The sequence below is a fragment of the Panulirus ornatus genome, chromosome 53 (assembly GCF_036320965.1).
Source record: "Panulirus ornatus isolate Po-2019 chromosome 53, ASM3632096v1, whole genome shotgun sequence".
In the NCBI taxonomy this organism is placed as follows: Eukaryota; Metazoa; Arthropoda; class Malacostraca; order Decapoda; family Palinuridae; genus Panulirus; species Panulirus ornatus.
The window spans coordinates 3,012,604-3,030,005 of NC_092276.1; the positions used below are offsets into that span (position 1 = coordinate 3,012,604).

Genomic DNA, 17,402 nt, shown 5'->3' on the forward strand with positions numbered 1-17,402 from the left:
CAGCAAAAATATAAATATGCATACAAGCTAAATTTTAAAATTTCGATAGTCACGACCTCCTACGTACAGAAATATCACTGTCATACACATACAGAGTTCAGCAGTGAGTTAAAAGATGACACAAATGAAGAGGCTAATAATCGATTACAATGTAATATTTAAAAGGATAAAGGTTATCACGCTCATTATGCACGATAATTTCTCGTATAGGGATAATTTTTTTCCAAGTTCTGTCTCTACACATCAACTCAGTGTTTTTATTCAACGGTAAATTTTCAGTAGGAAAGGCATTAACAGTAATTCAATGTCGAAAGAATATATATGATACACTGAGAAGGAGATTTTGCAGTTTGAATATTTCAAGAGTTAAACAACTGGGTAATAATGTACGAAGATCCTTGTGGGAGGAAACTACCACACGACACGCAAGAGTGTAAACAGTTCACCACCAGGTTGCGGGGTTTCTTGAATATCACGCTGGTTTTCCATGATCTCTTTAGCCATTCCAGATCTGGGAACATGGGAGGGGAAAATATTTGTAGGAATCCTGGGATTCTCGTGGGCCACCTACATGTGGGAGGAATACCTGGCTTACAGACAGGTGAGTCAAGTTGGCTTTACCAGAAAACAGAAGGTATGTTCAGTAAACACACTGTGTAGGCAGTCGTTACTTTGCCAACAATTTGGCTCTAGTGGACCAAGAATTGTATTATGCTGACACGGTTTAGTTTCCCTTATTACCTTATTAACTTCCCATAGGATTTTTATTTTTTCTAGAATTTATCCTTTGACAGACGCATATGTTGGGTAGTTACATTCGATAAAAAAAAGATGCCACTGGGTTCCTTTCACTCTTTAGATTTGATGTAGAATGTAGGATGTTAGGTGTAGCACCTTCTGCTTACAAGTTTTAAGTTCTCATACAATGGGAAGGTTTTTGATATAGAGGAAAATTGTTGGGTAAGAGTTGTCAGAGAACTCATATCCATCATTTCTAAGTCCAGGAAATATTTTATGTTAAAACGGTCAGATCTACCAGCGTTACCTAATCCCAGTGAGGAGGTCTCTGCCTTCCATATCTGAACATAATCTAGAAATGGAAGGTAGTTTGCTGAAGTCTGTGCCTACCCTACCACAACGTAATCCAGAAATGGAAGGTAGTTTTAAGTCAGTGTAGTATTATAATGTTTAATGGAAGAGAAAATGAACAGGGTCAACATAGTAATGTTTGACCTACCATAGCCACTATATTTGTAAATTTTATGGCAGTGTATATTTGTATATAAAAGTGAAAATTAATTAGTTTACTTCAGCACCAAATATGGCTTTGGATATTGGGTGATTTTGTTCTACAATTGCAGTAATGTTTAAAGAATAAGGGAACTTGCAGAGCATTGTATCTTACTGATTGATATATGGTGAGGTGATAATAGTGAGGGTTTTGTATAGAGAAAAATATGGACTTTTGTAAGACTGATAGTAATATTTTAATCAAGATCTCTCTAATTTCAAATTTTGTCACTTAGCGTCGAGTGTACCGAGAAAAAGTTGAGCCACCAAAAGAGCTGAAGGGCATCATGGAGCGTGTCACATATGACAAAGCGAGAGCATACAGCCTTGACAAGAGTAATTTTAGTCTTATTGAAGGAGCCTTCAATCAGGTCTTGAGCACAGTAAGTCTTTTTTATTTACTAAAATTTACTGGTGTATTGCATATTGAGGTGAATATATGTTTTGTACTTCCTAACAGTGAACTCAGAGTTTCTTGATAAGGATATAGTGGTAAATATTTATGTTCTGCTTATTTTGTAGGGGATGTTTACTTTTACCCAGTACGTGTACTCAGAATTTGAGTTCCATATAACTTCACTAAATCATGTTGTGTAGTGGTACAAATAGATATTGTTTCTGATCACATGATGGAGGATGGAGTTGAGAGGTGTATTATTTTACCATATGTGTCTTATCGCCGCGTTTGTTAACTCATCTTAATTTTTAATTATATGGCAACATAAGTATTTTGTCAATCTTTGGTGTAGATTCAGAGATTGGATTGGCACAGTTGAATAAGAAGTAAAGGAGAATACTGTCTAGGGAAGAAAGACAATTGTGTCTCTCAGGATGATTTTAAAAGACCGTGTATGTGACAGTTTTGATTAAGGTATGCATAATGTGGCTATTCCAAGTTGTGGTGTTCTAGGCAGTTCTAGGACTCAGACTGTTGAAATATACATTTTAAGGGTTGCTTGTGATGTTAACTGATAGGACAGAGTAAGTATTGGTGAGGTATGGGATTACAAAGAAAGACAAGAGAGATGGGGTGTGGTGCCACACGGTGGATAAAGAGAAATATTGGAAAGTGATCTGGTGTAGAGAAGATGCAGGTTAGTAGGAAAAAAAAATGTATAATAATGAGGCACACAGAAATAGAATTAGGGAATGACGCTTGGCATCCTTGGAGAGGAATTTCATACATTACTTTGGAGAAAGTACCCAGCAAGGCGTAGGAGGATGTGGTATGCTTGGGAGATATGTTTTTGGATAGGGCAGCTTGGTAACTTTGATGAAGCCACTTCTCCAAGGGGATTGAGGCACCAATGCTAAATATAGGTAGTTAGATTTCATGTATTGAACTTCGCTTATGTAACTCGGTTATTGGGAATATTTTATGATCTGGTGCCTGATGGACTAAGGCAGTGCTGCATATTAGATATACTAGTTGTTGTTGTTTTTTTCATACGATTCGCCATTTCCCGCATTTGCGAGGTAGCATTAAGAACAGAGGACTGGGCCTTAGAGGGAAAATCCTCACCTGGCCCCCTTCTCTGCTCCTTGTTTTGGAAAATTAAAAAAAAAACGAGAGGGGAGGATTTCCAGCCACCCGCTCCCTCCCCTTTTAGTCGCCTTCTACGACACGCAGGGAATACGTGGGAAGTATTCTTTCTCCCCTATCCCCAGGGATAAGTTAAGTTATTGGGGATATTTTGTGATCTGGTGCCTGCTGAACTAAGGCAGTGCTGCATATAAGATAAACTAGTTACGAGAATTTTTCAGTGAGGTATTTTGATATTTTTATACATTTTCTTAATGTTCTATTGTAGTGCTGTTTTCTGTAACTGTCCTTAGTGATGACTGTTGTAAACAATAATAAAACTGTACAAAGAAAAAGCTGTACAAGTCAAACAGTCTTTAACCAGGAACTGGTGCCTCTTTAGATTGTTTTAGTTGAAATCATTAGCACTTTCTGGTGTCTGTCTGCTCTGAATTAGGCATAACTGCTGTCTTTTATTTGCAAAAACTTTTCTTATTCAGATTCATAGTCAAAAGCAGGCCTAAGCTTGCTGGATAAAATCAAAGATAGTGGTAATTATACTGTTTGTTAGGAAATTTTGAGAATATGAAAGAATACTAAATTTAAGAGCTTCCCAGCTATTTAAAAGTCTCATTATATATCTTTTAATGGACAAGTATTAATTTTCATGTGTGCATTATTGTACTTTCTTCATTCTAACAAGCTTTATTCTGCCACTCTAGTGCCCAATTTTTTATTGTTTCATTTGCCTTTATCAGTGTACCCAACCTCCACTGTATGTAATTTTGTTTCACTTCCACTACTTGATTATAAACAATAAATTTCCTCAACTCATAAACGGTGACAATCTAAGTAAATTTCCTCAACTCATAAACAGTGACAATCTAAGTTGATGTAATGCATTCATGTTTCCATTTTGAAATAATTATCCAATGCTCTATTTTCCCAGGGTATCATGGTTTATGGAGGTTTTCCTGCATTATGGGCAGCATCTGGAAGAGTTTCAGAGTGGTTAGGATTCACTGCTGATGCAGAAATCCCACAGACTGTAACTTTTGTGTGTTTAGGATCTTTATTGAACTCTGTTGTGAGCCTTCCATGGTCTGCATACTTTACCTTCAAGGTGGAGCAAAAACATGGTTTCAACAAACAGGTAAGCAAGGTTTTCTAAGATATTGAAGCTATTTTCAAGAAATTTTTTGCTTTTAAAGGTAGATATGAAAGCTAATTCTGAAGGTCGGAAAAGAACTCATTTTCAATATTGGACAGAGATAGCATCTAATGATGACCCAGATTAAGAATTGAAAAATTAAGGTACAATATTTGTAAAACATTGATTTTATTTGATTGCTTTTGGAATTATGTTTTTAAGAGTGCTTGTCTCTTAGGTCTCAAGTTCTTCATTTATGGCAGTGACTGTGTTTTCTTGTGTTAACACTAGATGTTGTATTTAAAATCTAGTTAAACAGTCATGAGTAACTTTGAATAAGTAACCATTGAAATAGTCCTGAAGATATTCGACTTTGATAATTGATATTTATATATTTAAAGTATTTCATAAGGAAGAACACCTCCGGTGCCAGCCATTTGCTGCCCTCATACTTATTTATGGTATGAAGGATGTAGTATTTCAAATCAACTTCATGTTATTTGCCACTAACTTTGTAACGGTGTATAGAATGAGTTGAAAGTGAAAACAGGCTTGGAGATGAAGAAGGCAACATCTCTCAGTGTCCTATCTGCACTTGCCAGGAATCACTCTCCCTTTGTTTTTTATTGTGAAAAGTGTAATATTTCTGCTCTAGAGTTGACCTTTGTGAATGGCCAGCTAAGGGAGAGGCATTAAAAGCTAAGAAGTGGCAATGGAGTTCACCAGTTTTTGAGACTTTTGCCATGGCCGCCCCTTTGAGGGAGTTCCCACAGGGAACATGCAACACAGATATAGATAGATTGGTATAGTCATGTCATTTTATCTCTATCACTGTGCCTTTGTATGATTTAAGAGCAGTGAAAGCAGGTTTAATAGAAATGAAATGACATCTCTGCATTCTCTGCTTTTATTGAGACCTTTATAATGGCTCAACAAGAAGCAGTTAACAAGACCAACACAAAGACAATGATTCAATTTTTTTTCTGTTGGAAGTACTGAACCATGCCCACCATTTGGGTTTAGTGATAAAATCATTCATATTGGCTTAATATAATGGTAGTTAGAACATTATATCTTTGTGCCATGAAAAGGGAATTCATAACTCATTGACTGCTGCAGCATTCAGTAAATTGAAAAAATGATTATGATATTCCTTTGTAGTACCACTTGAAGAGCTTTTTTTTTTTCTGAAAAAAAAAAGGTAAAACACAACTTTAGGGGCAACACAGGAAATAACTTATGGATATGGAAGAAATGTGAACTCTTTGTACTTAGTAAAATTGTGGGAGGAAAGTTGTTAGAAGCAGTGAAAAGTTTTTATCGAGGATGTAAGGCATGTGTACGTGTAGGAAGAGAGGAAAGTGATTGGTTCTCAGTGAATGTAGGTTTGCGGCAGGGGTGTGTGATGTCTCCATGCTTGTTTAATTTGTTTATGGATGGGGTTGTTAGGGAGGTGAATGCAAGAGTTTTGGAAAGAGGGGCAAGTATGAAGTCTGTTGTGGATGAGAGAGCTTGGGAAGTGAGTCAGTTGTTGTTCGCTGATGATACAGCGCTGGTGGCTGATTCATGTGAGAAACTGCAGAAGCTGGTGACTGAGTTTGGTAAAGTGTGTGAAAGAAGAAAGTTAAGAGTAAATGTGAATAAGAGCAAGGTTATTAGGTACAGTAGGGTTGAGGGTCAAGTCAATTGGGAGGTAAGTTTGAATGGAGAAAAACTGGAGGAAGTAAAGTGTTTTAGATATCTAGGAGTGGATCTGGCAGCGGATGGAACCATGGAAGCGGAAGTGAATCATAGGGTGGGGGAGGGGGCGAAAATCCTGGGAGCCTTGAAGAATGTGTGGAAGTCGAGAACATTATCTCGGAAAGCAAAAATGGGTATGTTTGAAGGAATAGTGGTTCCAACAATGTTGTATGGTTGCAAGGCGTGGGTTATGGATAGAGTTGTGCGCAGGAGGGTGGATGTGCTGGAAATGAGATGTTTGAGGACAATGTGTGGTGTGAGGTGGTTTGATCGAGTAAGTAATGTAAGGGTAAGAGAGATGTGTGGAAATAAAAAGAGCGTGGTTGAGAGAGCAGAAGAGGGTGTTTTGAAATGGTTTGGGCACATGGAGAGAATGAGTGAGGAAAGATTGACCAAGAGGATATATGTGTCGGAGGTGGAAGGAACGAGGAGAAGTGGGAGACCAAATTGGAGGTGGAAAGATGGAGTGAAAAAGATTTTGAGTGATCGGGGCCTGAACATGCAGGAGGGTGAAAGGAGGGCAAGGAATAGAGTGAATTGGATCGATGTGGTATACCAGGGTTGACGTGCTGTCAGTGGATTGAATCAGGGCATGTGAAGCATCTGGGGTAAACCATGGAAAATTGTGTGGGGCCTGGATGTGGAAAGGGAGCTGTGGTTTCAGGCATTATTGCATGACAGCTAAAGACTGAGTGTGAACGAATGAGGCCTTTGTTGTCTTTTCCTAGCGCTACCTCGCACACATGAGGGGGGAGGGGGATGGTTTTGCATGTGTGGCGAGGTGGCGATGGGAATGAATAAAGGCAGACAGTGTGAATTGTGTGCATGGGTATATATATGTGTGTGTATATATATGTGTACATTGAGATGTATAGGTATGTATATTTGCGTGTGTGGATGTGTGTGTAGATACATGTGTATGGGGGTGGGTTGGGCCATTTCTTTCGTCTGTTTCCTTGCGCTACCTCGCAAACGCGGGAGACAGCGACAAAGCAAAATAAAAAAAAAATCAATAAAAATTGATTTTAATGGAAAACGATTTGGAGCGTACAGTTTTATGCCACAATCATAGATGATGAAAATGCGAGTTATGAGGATCTGGGAAAGTTTGCTGCAAAAGTAAGGGGAATACCTACAGAAATATTAATTGAATGAAATGTGATTGAAAAGGAGGATCCATTGAAGGACAGCTTTTAATGAATCAGAGTATCACATCATGCAAATTATCTGTTGAAGATTGTTTTATGGTATAATGTTTTCATTTAAAACTCGAATGTTTAGACAGCACAAACCTCATATTGGAAATGAATCAACAGATGGTAACTCCTAAAGATTTACTATAAGATGATCTCTTGATTTTTCATTAATACATTATGCAGTTCTGACAATGACAAATTATAAGGATGATATTGATATTTCATGTATTTAGAATGATTATAATTTGTTCAACATTAGGGAATCATCTCTCTTTAATTGGTAATTCTATATACAAATTAACCATGTATTCTACATGAAAATGGAATTTTGTTCTCACTTGTTGGATTAATCTTAGAAGTGACTATGAAGTATTGCTGTTCCAATATGAACATGAATATGAAATTATTTACTAAATAAAGTGTCTTTTGACTCTCCAACAGACTTTAGGATTCTTCATAAAGGATAAACTGAAGAAATTTGTTGTGTCACAGATTATTTCTGCCCCAGTTGTGTCAGGCTTGGTTTACATCATCAAAGTAAGTTAAAAAAAAAAAAAAAAATGGTATTTGTAACCAAATTGTGTACCCCAGACACAGTCAGAATCCATTGTTCTCTCTCTTTATGCATGCTTGCTTTTCCTGCTCTCAGAAAGTAGCATTAGTAATTGAGCCTTTTTGTTAAGATTTTTGCTTTGCTCCAGTTTCTTTTCCTGTATTTGTCAAAGTGATTAAAAAAAATATATGTGTTCGAGGTGGAGTGGGCAGGGAGAAGCAGGAAACCAAATTGGAGGTAGAAGGATGAAGTGAAAGAGATTTTGAGCGATTAGGTCCTGAACATATGGCAGGGTGAGAGGTTTGCAAGGAATAGAGTGGTATACCGGGTCAATGTGCTGTCAATGGACTGAACCAGGGCATGTGAAATGTCTGGGGTAAACCATGGAAAGGTCTATGGGGCCTGGATGTGGATAGGGACCTGTGGTTTTGTTGCCTTACGTGTGATAGCTAGAGACTGAATGTGAACGAATGTGGCCTTTTGTGTCTGTTTTGCAGGCACTACCTTGCCAAAGCAGGGGGTAGCGATGCTGTTTCCTGGAGGGCAGGTTAGTGCCAGGAATGAATGAAGCCAAGCAAGTATATGATTATGTATATGTCTGTGTATATGTATGTATATATGTGTTTGTGGGCATTTATGTATGTGTATATGAGTGGATGGGCCATTCTTCGTCTGTTTCCTGGTGCTACCTCGCTGGTGTGGGAGATGGCAGTCAAGTATAATAAATGAAATAAAGATAATATAATCAAAGCAATAATACAGCCCTATCCACTGTTCTGCCTCTCTTAATCACCTTTCACATGTGAAAACATACAGGAGCTATGTGGGAGAGAGCAGTATATGGTAAAGGTTTTCTTAGTTGTTGTCTTGATAATCTTTGGGGCTGTGGAAGATTCAAAACTGTCGTCATCCACTGCTGCAACAAGTGAAGGACTGAGAGCTGGATTGACTGTTATGTCGGAGGGGGAGTGGTCACCAGTGAAGGATAGCTTACTGGTTCCCTTAATAGAATAATGAAGAGTAGAGGTGTAAGTACAGAAATGAAGAAAGGATTAAGGGACAGGATAATCCTCCTGACCCTGATGTATGGAGCTGAAACATGAACTTGGGATGAATCATAGATGTCAAGATTCCAGGCTGTGGAAAAAAGTTATTTGAGAGGAGCATGTGGTATGACTACATGAAATGATGAAAGTACTGAGGGGATGTGTGAGAGATTTGATATGGCTGGGAATGCAAAGCAAATGAGTTGTGGAGTGGTAGATTGGGTGAAACATAATACTTTGAGTTGGTTTAGGCATGTTAAAAGAATACAAGACAGGAGAGTGTATGATAGTTTGATTAAAGGGGCTGGTATTTGAGAAAGACCACCCGTGACATGGGGAAATAGAGTGGAAGAGTACTGGTGGGAGAGGAAAGGAGGAAGAATGCATGGAATGTTATATGCGAGGGAGGCATGTAAGGACAGGGATAATTGGAGACTCTTTTGCCATGGCCACACATTTGCTGGGAGTTCCTGAAAGGGATGGGCATCAGAGATATAGATAGATAGATTCTTTCTTCCATCCCAACCAATATGTATCCATTTATTTTAGGCTGTAAAGTTATATGTTGGCTTTCTCCCCAAGCAGATGTAGGTCAACTATCTGCCAGTTATTGTTACTGCCACCACTCCAAACTGAGAGTTCATCCAGAATAATGAGAATGGCTAGTTTTGATAAAGGATGGCATGTTTTTTCATTTTGAAGCAGTACACTTGAATCATTGTGGTTTGGTGATTGTTTCAGTATATTTGTTGGTGCTTTCATTCTGTTATACTAATGAAATCATGGCTAATTATTTATCCACAACTAAGCCTATTTAAGGAGAGAGATGTAATTTACATACACCTCAGCTTCTTTTCTCTTTCTAGAATATGTGGCAGCCAACAGGATGTATTTTCTATTCACAGTTTCCCATAGTTTGTCTGTATACTTTATCATACAGCATGGTGCTATTTCTCTATTTTCTTACCAGATGATAGATGGGAGTAATTGGTAGGTAGGGAGGAGCCACCTAGTTTAATCCTGTATCTGTTTGCATAGACCATAAACTTAGGCTACTATTTCTTTCCTCTAACAGATAACCTTGTCACAGATCATTAGGTTTTGTTTTCCTTTATTCCCATGTGCTCCCACACTTTATTGTATGATCAAAATGTATCACGTAGATGGTAAACTGTTTGACAAGGCCTCCTCTCAGCAGCTGTGCTGCACATTTTGACAGCTTTAGTTTATTTTCTCTATATTTATTATATTCCACTTGCAGAAACAATACAGTATATAATGCATGATGGTAAATGAAACAGTGAAAAGGAAACAGGAGTAAGCATTCATCTTTTTCTGGTTTTGTAAAAAGAAGAAATTGGTGGAAGTAATGCTACTTGCAGCTTATAGTACTAACAATAAATGGTAAGAGCAGATTGTAGAATATATTGAATGTATATGGATTTGGAAAGAATGACTGCAAGAAATGAAAAGGATTGTGAATGAAGTATAGAGAGGAATACTTGATATCAACAAACTTGAACTGAAATCAGGCACCTTTCAGTTCAAGACACAGTTTTCCCATTAAGTTATGTACCATTACCACATAGAGTTCCTGTAATGTTAGTAATGTGGTGTATTTTTATTACAGGCAGGTGGCGACTATTTCTTTTTGTATCTTTGGGGATTCACAATGGTTGTGGTAATGTTCTTCATGACAGTCTACCCAGATTATATTGCACCACTTTTTGACAAGTATGAACCCCTACCAGAAGGTGATCTCAAGACAAGGATTGAGGAGTTAGCAGCACAGATTGAATTCCCCCTAACTAAACTTTATGTTGTTGAAGGTAATTATTTAAAGTTCAGATTTTCTAGTATTTCATAAGTACGTTAATACTCATATATGGCCTCCTTTTTTCCCTTATGATGAATTACAAGTTTTTGCCTCATCTGTACTTCCTGATTACACTCTCAGAACCATCAACTTACTCTTACACTATTCTCTTGGTATCAGGGATACCTTGTGTTTTTTACTTTAATTTTCATTCTCAGTGGGATTAAGTATATGTATGGAGAAACTTGTACATGGTATTACTACTGTTAGTGTTTCAGTGTTCATTGTTTTGCTTTTATGGTTTCCATGTAATGATTAAATTATGGAGCCATGGAAAAAATGAAACATTGCAAAATATCAAATATTAGGCGGTAGCAAATGATTGCTCATCAGAGTAATTATATGCTAGCAAGTGTGGCTTGTCCAGGGGAAGCCAATCCAGTCCATGTTCATATAACCCACATTCTTCCATTTTAATGTTATAATCTGAAATCACCTTTTCCACACACTGCACAATTCCTGGTTTCTTGTAAGATGTAAATCATCATTTTTATCTATCTAGCATGTTTTATTTCTCGATCTTGAAAATTTATCCTCATTTTATATTGAAACATTAATAGAAAATGTCATCTTAATGATACAATTTGATGGAATATCAGTAAACTTTAGGTAGATTAAGAAATTTTGGAAGGAGATTAATAATGTGTAAGACAACAAGAAGACAGATATGAACATTAGTGAAGGGGCAAAAGAGGAAGTGGTAACTGTTAGTGATGAAGTGAGGACGAGAAGTGAATATTTTCAAGGATAATTGAATATGTTTGATGATAAGATGGCAGATGTAGGGTGTTTAGGTCAGCATGCTAGAGGGATGACTGTGTTGTTGAGTGGTTGGTAAGGATTTTCATTGTATGTATGGACCATGGTGAGGTGCCTGAGAATTGGCAGAATGCATGTATAGTGCCATTGTATAAGGGCAAGGGGGATGAAGTAGCACTTACCTATTAAGAATTATGATTAGGAAGGGACATGAATTAACAATAATTGGCTTCTTTTTTTGTTATTATGTAGGTTCAAAAAGATCAGCCCATAGCAATGCTTATTTCTATGGCTTCTTCAAGAACAAGCGCATTGTTTTATATGATACATTGCTGGAGGAATACACTCCACTGAATGAAAAAGGGAAAGAAAATGAAGATTCAAAGGAAATCGATAAGCAAGAAAGTAGTGAAAAGAAGACCGGTTGTAATACAAGTGAGGTGTTGGCTGTATTGGGACATGAGCTTGGTCACTGGAAACTTAACCATGTTCTCAAAGGAATAATTATCTCTCAGGTGAGTGATTGTAGTATAATTAGTGACTATATACACTCTGGATTTGATAGTTGATGGAAATGGGGCACTCTTCTGTACATTCAACACAGTACCCATAAACCATGAGACTCTGGCCCATTTTGGAAGATTTATAAGTAACTAATTGCTCTTGTGATGTTAAAGGCTTAGATCAAGCCAGCCCTTAATGTAAGAGAGAATACCACCCAAGGATAGAGGAAAATTGTGTGTATAGTATTAGATTTAGGGTAGAATACATCTGTTTGTGTGAAAATTTACAACTTTCGTTATAGGGTTTCATACTCTGTACATATAGAAGGATAATTAATGAAAAAGGACAATGAAGAAATTAATTTGTCATTGATTAGTATTATGGATTTTGATGGAATCTGCTCTTTTAGTGTCCCATACAGTAGACATAAATTTTCTCCAGAGGCTAAAAACACAGAAACAGTAAGATAGGGAGCTGAAGTAATTTTACCATGTTTTTATTTTCTTAAGTTAAAAAGTGGTGAAAATCCTAGAGAAAAAGATGTATGGAATATTTTTGCATGGAGAAAAAGCATGTGAAGCAAATGGGAAATCATGGAAAAGGTCTGCAGGGTTTGGTTGTAGATAGGTGCCATGGTTTTAGAATGTAGGTGAGTGAATTAGGTGGGAAATGGCAAATATGTATGAAGTATGAAACTAAGATACAGCAATGCCCTATGTATACTTTGTCTTTTGGGTGTCTAGTTTGTCTTGATTTTCTATATGAGCATGATTATGTAGTGTAGTATGCAAACAGTTCAATAATTTCAAAGTCCAGGTTTCATTTCAAAATATATGCTGTTACTTTAGAATGCATGGGATTAGCATACTTTCTCCAAGTCAAAATTTCTTATCAATGAATAGAGATATACATATAGATTTGAAAGTTCTTTTTTATATGTACCAATGGAAAGAGAAAATTGAAATAATGGTGAAGGAAGCTTAGTTTAAAAGATAATTCAGTTGATAGAGCAAATTTAGATTTGTTTGTATTTATTATCATTCAGTGCAGTTTTACATGAACTTCATTGCCATATGATAGATCATGGTATTCATAAATGATAGTGAATGACTTGTCTCTTGTTTATGCATTTATATGACCAAGTGGTTATTTGTAGTCATAGTGTACTGTTCTAAATTGATGAAAAGTACGGCCGAATAGCCATAATCTTTTAACCAAGTTCTGATTTTGTTTCAGGTCAATCTGTTTTTGGTGTTTGCTGTGTTTGGTTCTTTGTACAAGTACTCTCCGCTTTATCAGACTTTTGGATTCCATCAGAGTCAGCCTGCCTTCATTGGCCTCATCATTGTCATGCAGTTCGTTTTTGCACCTTACAATGAGGTAAGAATAAACTTTTTTGTAAGTATCACTTATATGTTATAGAATTTTCCAACTCAGGAGTGACCCCCTGCCGTAGTAGTTCTGCTCTACAGGTAAGTTATCGTAGGTTTCTTTGTCAGAATTCACCTTTGTGCTCTACACACCTAATGTTTACAAAAATGTTTTTTCAGTATTGGGGTAAGGGTGTTAGGACAGAGCTAAAATGCATTGATAGTGATATAAAGAGGAATATAAATTAAATCAAACAGCAACAGACTGTTGGGTCTTTTTGAAGCTATTTATGGCAGTGGAAGAGATCAGAAACTCATAGATTAGTATGGTAAGAGTAAAGACATACAGATGATTCAGAGTGAAAAACCTGTAAACTTTTTATGTATCCAAGAAGGAACAAATAATGTTGATCATGAATTTGAAGCGAAATAATATGGGTTAGGGTGGCGCCAGGAATGGATTGAAGGCAAGTATGAATATGTACATGTGTATATATGTATAGGTCTGTGTATGTTTTGTATATGTTGATATGTATGTGTATGTATATGTACATGTATGAGCATTTATTTATTGATGTGTGTATATGAGTGGATGGGTCGTTGTTCATCTGTTTCCTGGCTATTACCTTGCTGACACGGGAAACGGCGATCATGTGTAATAGATAGAATTGATAAATAAATGTATTTTTTTTTTTTTTTTTTTTTTTTTTTTTTTTTTTTTTTTTAAATTTTCCAAAAGAAGGAACAGAGAAGGGGGCCATATGAGGATATTCCCTCAAAGGCCCAGTCCTCTGTTCTTAACGCTACCTCGCTAATGCGGGAAATGGCGAATAGTATGAAAAAAAAAAAAGAAAAAAAAAAAGAAATATATATATATATATATATATATATATATATGGCTAGAGTGTTGGAATAGATGAACATAATAGTTGAGTAAAGCAAAATTCCACTTGCTAACCTACAGAGGTGGGGATGGGAACCCTGCTCCTGAAATTTCTACATGGTAATCCAAGTGTTCCATTTTTTTTCTTTTTCCATACATGTTCACCATTAACTGCATTATTGAGGGAGTAATTAGAACAGATGAAGAAATGGTCTCATTAGTCATATCCATTCTTTGCAATCATATTTAATGCACCGCAACCAGAGCTTCCCTGTCGACAACTTTTTTATACGTAAAATACATCTGAAGTGTCTGTTTTGTTTATTACAACATGTTAAGTTGGCAACTACACATTACAGCAGTATTCAGCTTTAGCTTATCAAACAGTAAACAGTTTCACAGTGAATGTTTTATCTCTTGTTTTGAAACTTTTTATTCGCTTCACTCTTTTCCTAGGCAGCTCAGTCGTAGGAGCTTTTCAGTGTGGTCTTTGCCAAGTTTAAAAGAACTCATAGGTCTTCAGCATTTTTACCTTCAGTTTTAACCAGCTGCAACCATGTAAAGTGTCAGCATTATATTTTTAATTGGTCTCTGACGTATTTCAATTTTTTTGACACTGAATTACCTTAAGTTCATTTTTCTTTTCTTTTCTTTATACACAGTCACTTCTTAGTATTAGCAAGGTAGTCAGAAAAAGACAAAGAACATTGGACTCATTTACAATGTCCACTCTTTAGGTGTCATGTATACTTTTCCCTCTTGATCCAATAATGTCTTTGCCTTTATAGTCATCTGCAAAATACTGCCCATTTATTCATGTGTTACTTAACTAAGACTGGAAAGGCAGTTAGTTATGAGAAATGTCATTTAAGACAAAACCTCTGTCCATGATCAGAACCTTCTGCACAGAAAAAAAAAAAGGGGGGGGTGGAAGGGATGGAGATGGGGCTTCATAGTGGAACTCCCATCTCATACAGTACTTCAAAATACCTACATATATTTACTGCGAACAACATATAATGTCATGCAGTTGTATATTTGATGAGTCTTTGAAGGTCATATGGCAACTGAAGGGCTGGTAAGGCCCTGTCCATTCACACTGCAAAGCACAGTCTTCCTGCCATACTGTTTCTAAAGTCCTAAAGGAAAGAATTGCTTATGAGCTAGTTATTAAAGAGGCAAAAGGTAGGAAAGTGGATTACCTTAATGCTTAGGGTAGTGGATTACCTTAATGCTTTTATATCCCCCAAAATTAATAATAGTTAAGATCTCATGTGTAATGTTAGTATGAAGGCAGTTAACTTGTAGGAGGTAGAGATAGTGGAGTTTTTTGTGACTTGATTATAGTATTCTTGGTACTGGTAAATAAGATAGAAATATTTAAAACTGATGTTTGATATGTACTTTAATTTACTGTTACAGATTTTGCAGTTTCTTCTCACAATGTTCAGTCGCTATAATGAGTTCCAGGCAGATGCTTTTGCCAAGAAATTAGGACACTCTGTGAACCTCAAGTCAGCCTTGATTAAACTAAATGAAGACAATTTAGGTTTTCCAGTTTATGATCCAATATACTCGGCATGGCATCACTCACATCCTCCAATATTGGAGAGAATTAGTGCACTAGAAGATAAAGAAAAGGAAGATTAATGAAAATATTCCATCAGTAACTAATAAGTCTTCTTTTCATGTCTTGGTAGATAAGGAATAGATTTTTGAAGTAACTGGTTTTGAATACATATACTTACTTCCTGCCCCATGAGTCCCTTTTGTTCGTATGAGGCTCCTCCAGCACTCAGGAAGCTGAACATGTCCACCAGTCTGGACCACAGTTTACGAAGTGTTGTGAAGTGTGTGTGCGTCTATGTGCAGAGAGTGCCGAGCAAATGAAAAGTAAGTGCTCAGTTTCTTCTTTATGGTAGTTGCGTCATGGGCATGAAGGGTCTCATTATGTGTTGAAATGATGTTTATAGTGTTGTAGTGATTTGTTGATGTCCAGAGAAGCAGAAGAGTGTGACTCGTATTTGTTTGGGGAGTGTGGTTTCTAATGGGTGTATGTCTGGTGGGGGTTGGAGTTCAAGACCAAGTTTGAAGGTTGTTTGTTCAGTACTTGTCAGATTATTTCATTGCGTGCATATTTTATCAGTGTTATATTTGTAAAGGGTGGGGGTATCTTTGAGTAGAGATTACTGAAGTGTTAAGCAGGGATAACCATTTTATTTCTACTCAGTTAATGGTTAGTTATAGAGTGATTTGGGTGGGAGGGCTCTAGTGCTGTTGCACAGAATTATGTGCCGGACTGCATTCAAGTCTGTCTTGGGTTTATATAGTGATTTGAGAATGTACAATAGTGATTGAAGACTTTTCTGAGGATGTAGACATTCTGTTTTGGATGAGCCATTGTTCTTATTTTGTAATGTAGTGCTGAATGTTTGATGTTGCTTCTGTATTGTCAGGGTTTTTTTGATATAATTATGAGGTTGCCTGCATATGAAAGAACCATCGTGTTGAGGTTTGCCTGAGGTAACAAAAGGTCATGAAGTTCGATATTCAAGAGAGTTTGAAAAAGAACTACACCTAGGGAAACTCTCCACACCAGTACACAGTGTGTAGATGTGTTTGTGCATATGCAGTGGAACAGTACTATATCATTCAAGTTGTTAGTATAAAATTATCCCCCAGGTTTATGTGATATATATATTTTTAGGTTCAGTATGTTAAGATTTTAAGTTTTAGATCAGTTTTCCTAAGCAATTACTCATCAGAGAGTGTAACCTTGATAACATTGTCATTGTCACTTAAAAGGCATTTGTTTACAATTATTTGTGTATATTTAGTATACCATTGCTTTGAATGGGGAAAATTCAACAAGAAATAGATTGGTAGATAAAAAGACAAAACAGCTGTTGAAATGATAAAATCACATGACAAGAAAATCATCTGTATTCATATTATAAAGAAAAATTGAAAAAAATCAAATGAGTTTTGAAACTAGCCATTTAGAAGTGCCTGCATGGCAGTTTTGTGCAATTCACATCCTGCTCACTGGTAAAGAATTTTTAGATTCGTTAGCAGGATTGATTTTGTAGAACTTTAATCATTTTTTCTAATATTTCATGTATGTGTATTGTATGTTTGTTGTACAAATCTAGCACAAGATACAGAGTTTTACATAAGACTTAACCCCTCATGTATAGTTTCTTTTTTCATAAAATTTCTTATATAACTGAATGGAGTTCCAAAGTTATTTTAAGGTGAATTTTGAAATACCTTTGGTGTTGAAAAATTTGGTTAAGAGAGAATTTGCAAGTAAGAATTCACTAGCTTAAAATTATTGGATACCTTTAATGAACCACAAATGTAAATTATTTGCAAAAAAAGTAATTCACAAGTTTCCCTGGTTGAATTTCCTTCTTACCTATGTACTTTTTGTACATATATGCCTTATCTGATAATTGCATAAGTAGCATTGAAACCAAAGCCCCATTTCCACAACCAGGCTTCATAAACCTT

General features: G+C 36.5%; 1 protein-coding gene across 1 annotated transcript; it reads left to right on the forward strand.

The window, feature by feature from the left end:
* The first annotated feature begins 410 nt into the window (after positions 1 to 410).
* LOC139765177 (CAAX prenyl protease 1 homolog) lies at positions 411 to 17,283 on the forward strand. Its single transcript, XM_071692445.1, has 8 exons — positions 411 to 601; positions 1,527 to 1,673; positions 3,762 to 3,965; positions 7,340 to 7,435; positions 10,128 to 10,326; positions 11,385 to 11,647; positions 12,873 to 13,016; positions 15,312 to 17,283. The coding sequence occupies exons 1-8, from the start codon at positions 488 to 490 to the stop codon at positions 15,537 to 15,539; spliced, it is 1,395 nt and encodes a 464-aa protein (XP_071548546.1). The 5' UTR covers positions 411 to 487; the 3' UTR covers positions 15,540 to 17,283.
* Positions 17,284 to 17,402: the final 119 nt, after the last annotated feature.

Coding starts and splice junctions, on each gene's coding strand:
- LOC139765177 (XM_071692445.1), top strand. CDS start 488: ATGATCTCTTTAGCCATTCCAGATCTGGGAACATGGGAGGGGAAAATA. Junction 1,674..3,761: donor TCAATCAGGTCTTGAGCACA/GTAAGTCTTTTT, acceptor CTATTTTCCCAG/GGTATCATGGTTTATGGAGG. Junction 11,648..12,872: donor AAGGAATAATTATCTCTCAG/GTGAGTGATTGT, acceptor ATTTTGTTTCAG/GTCAATCTGTTTTTGGTGTT.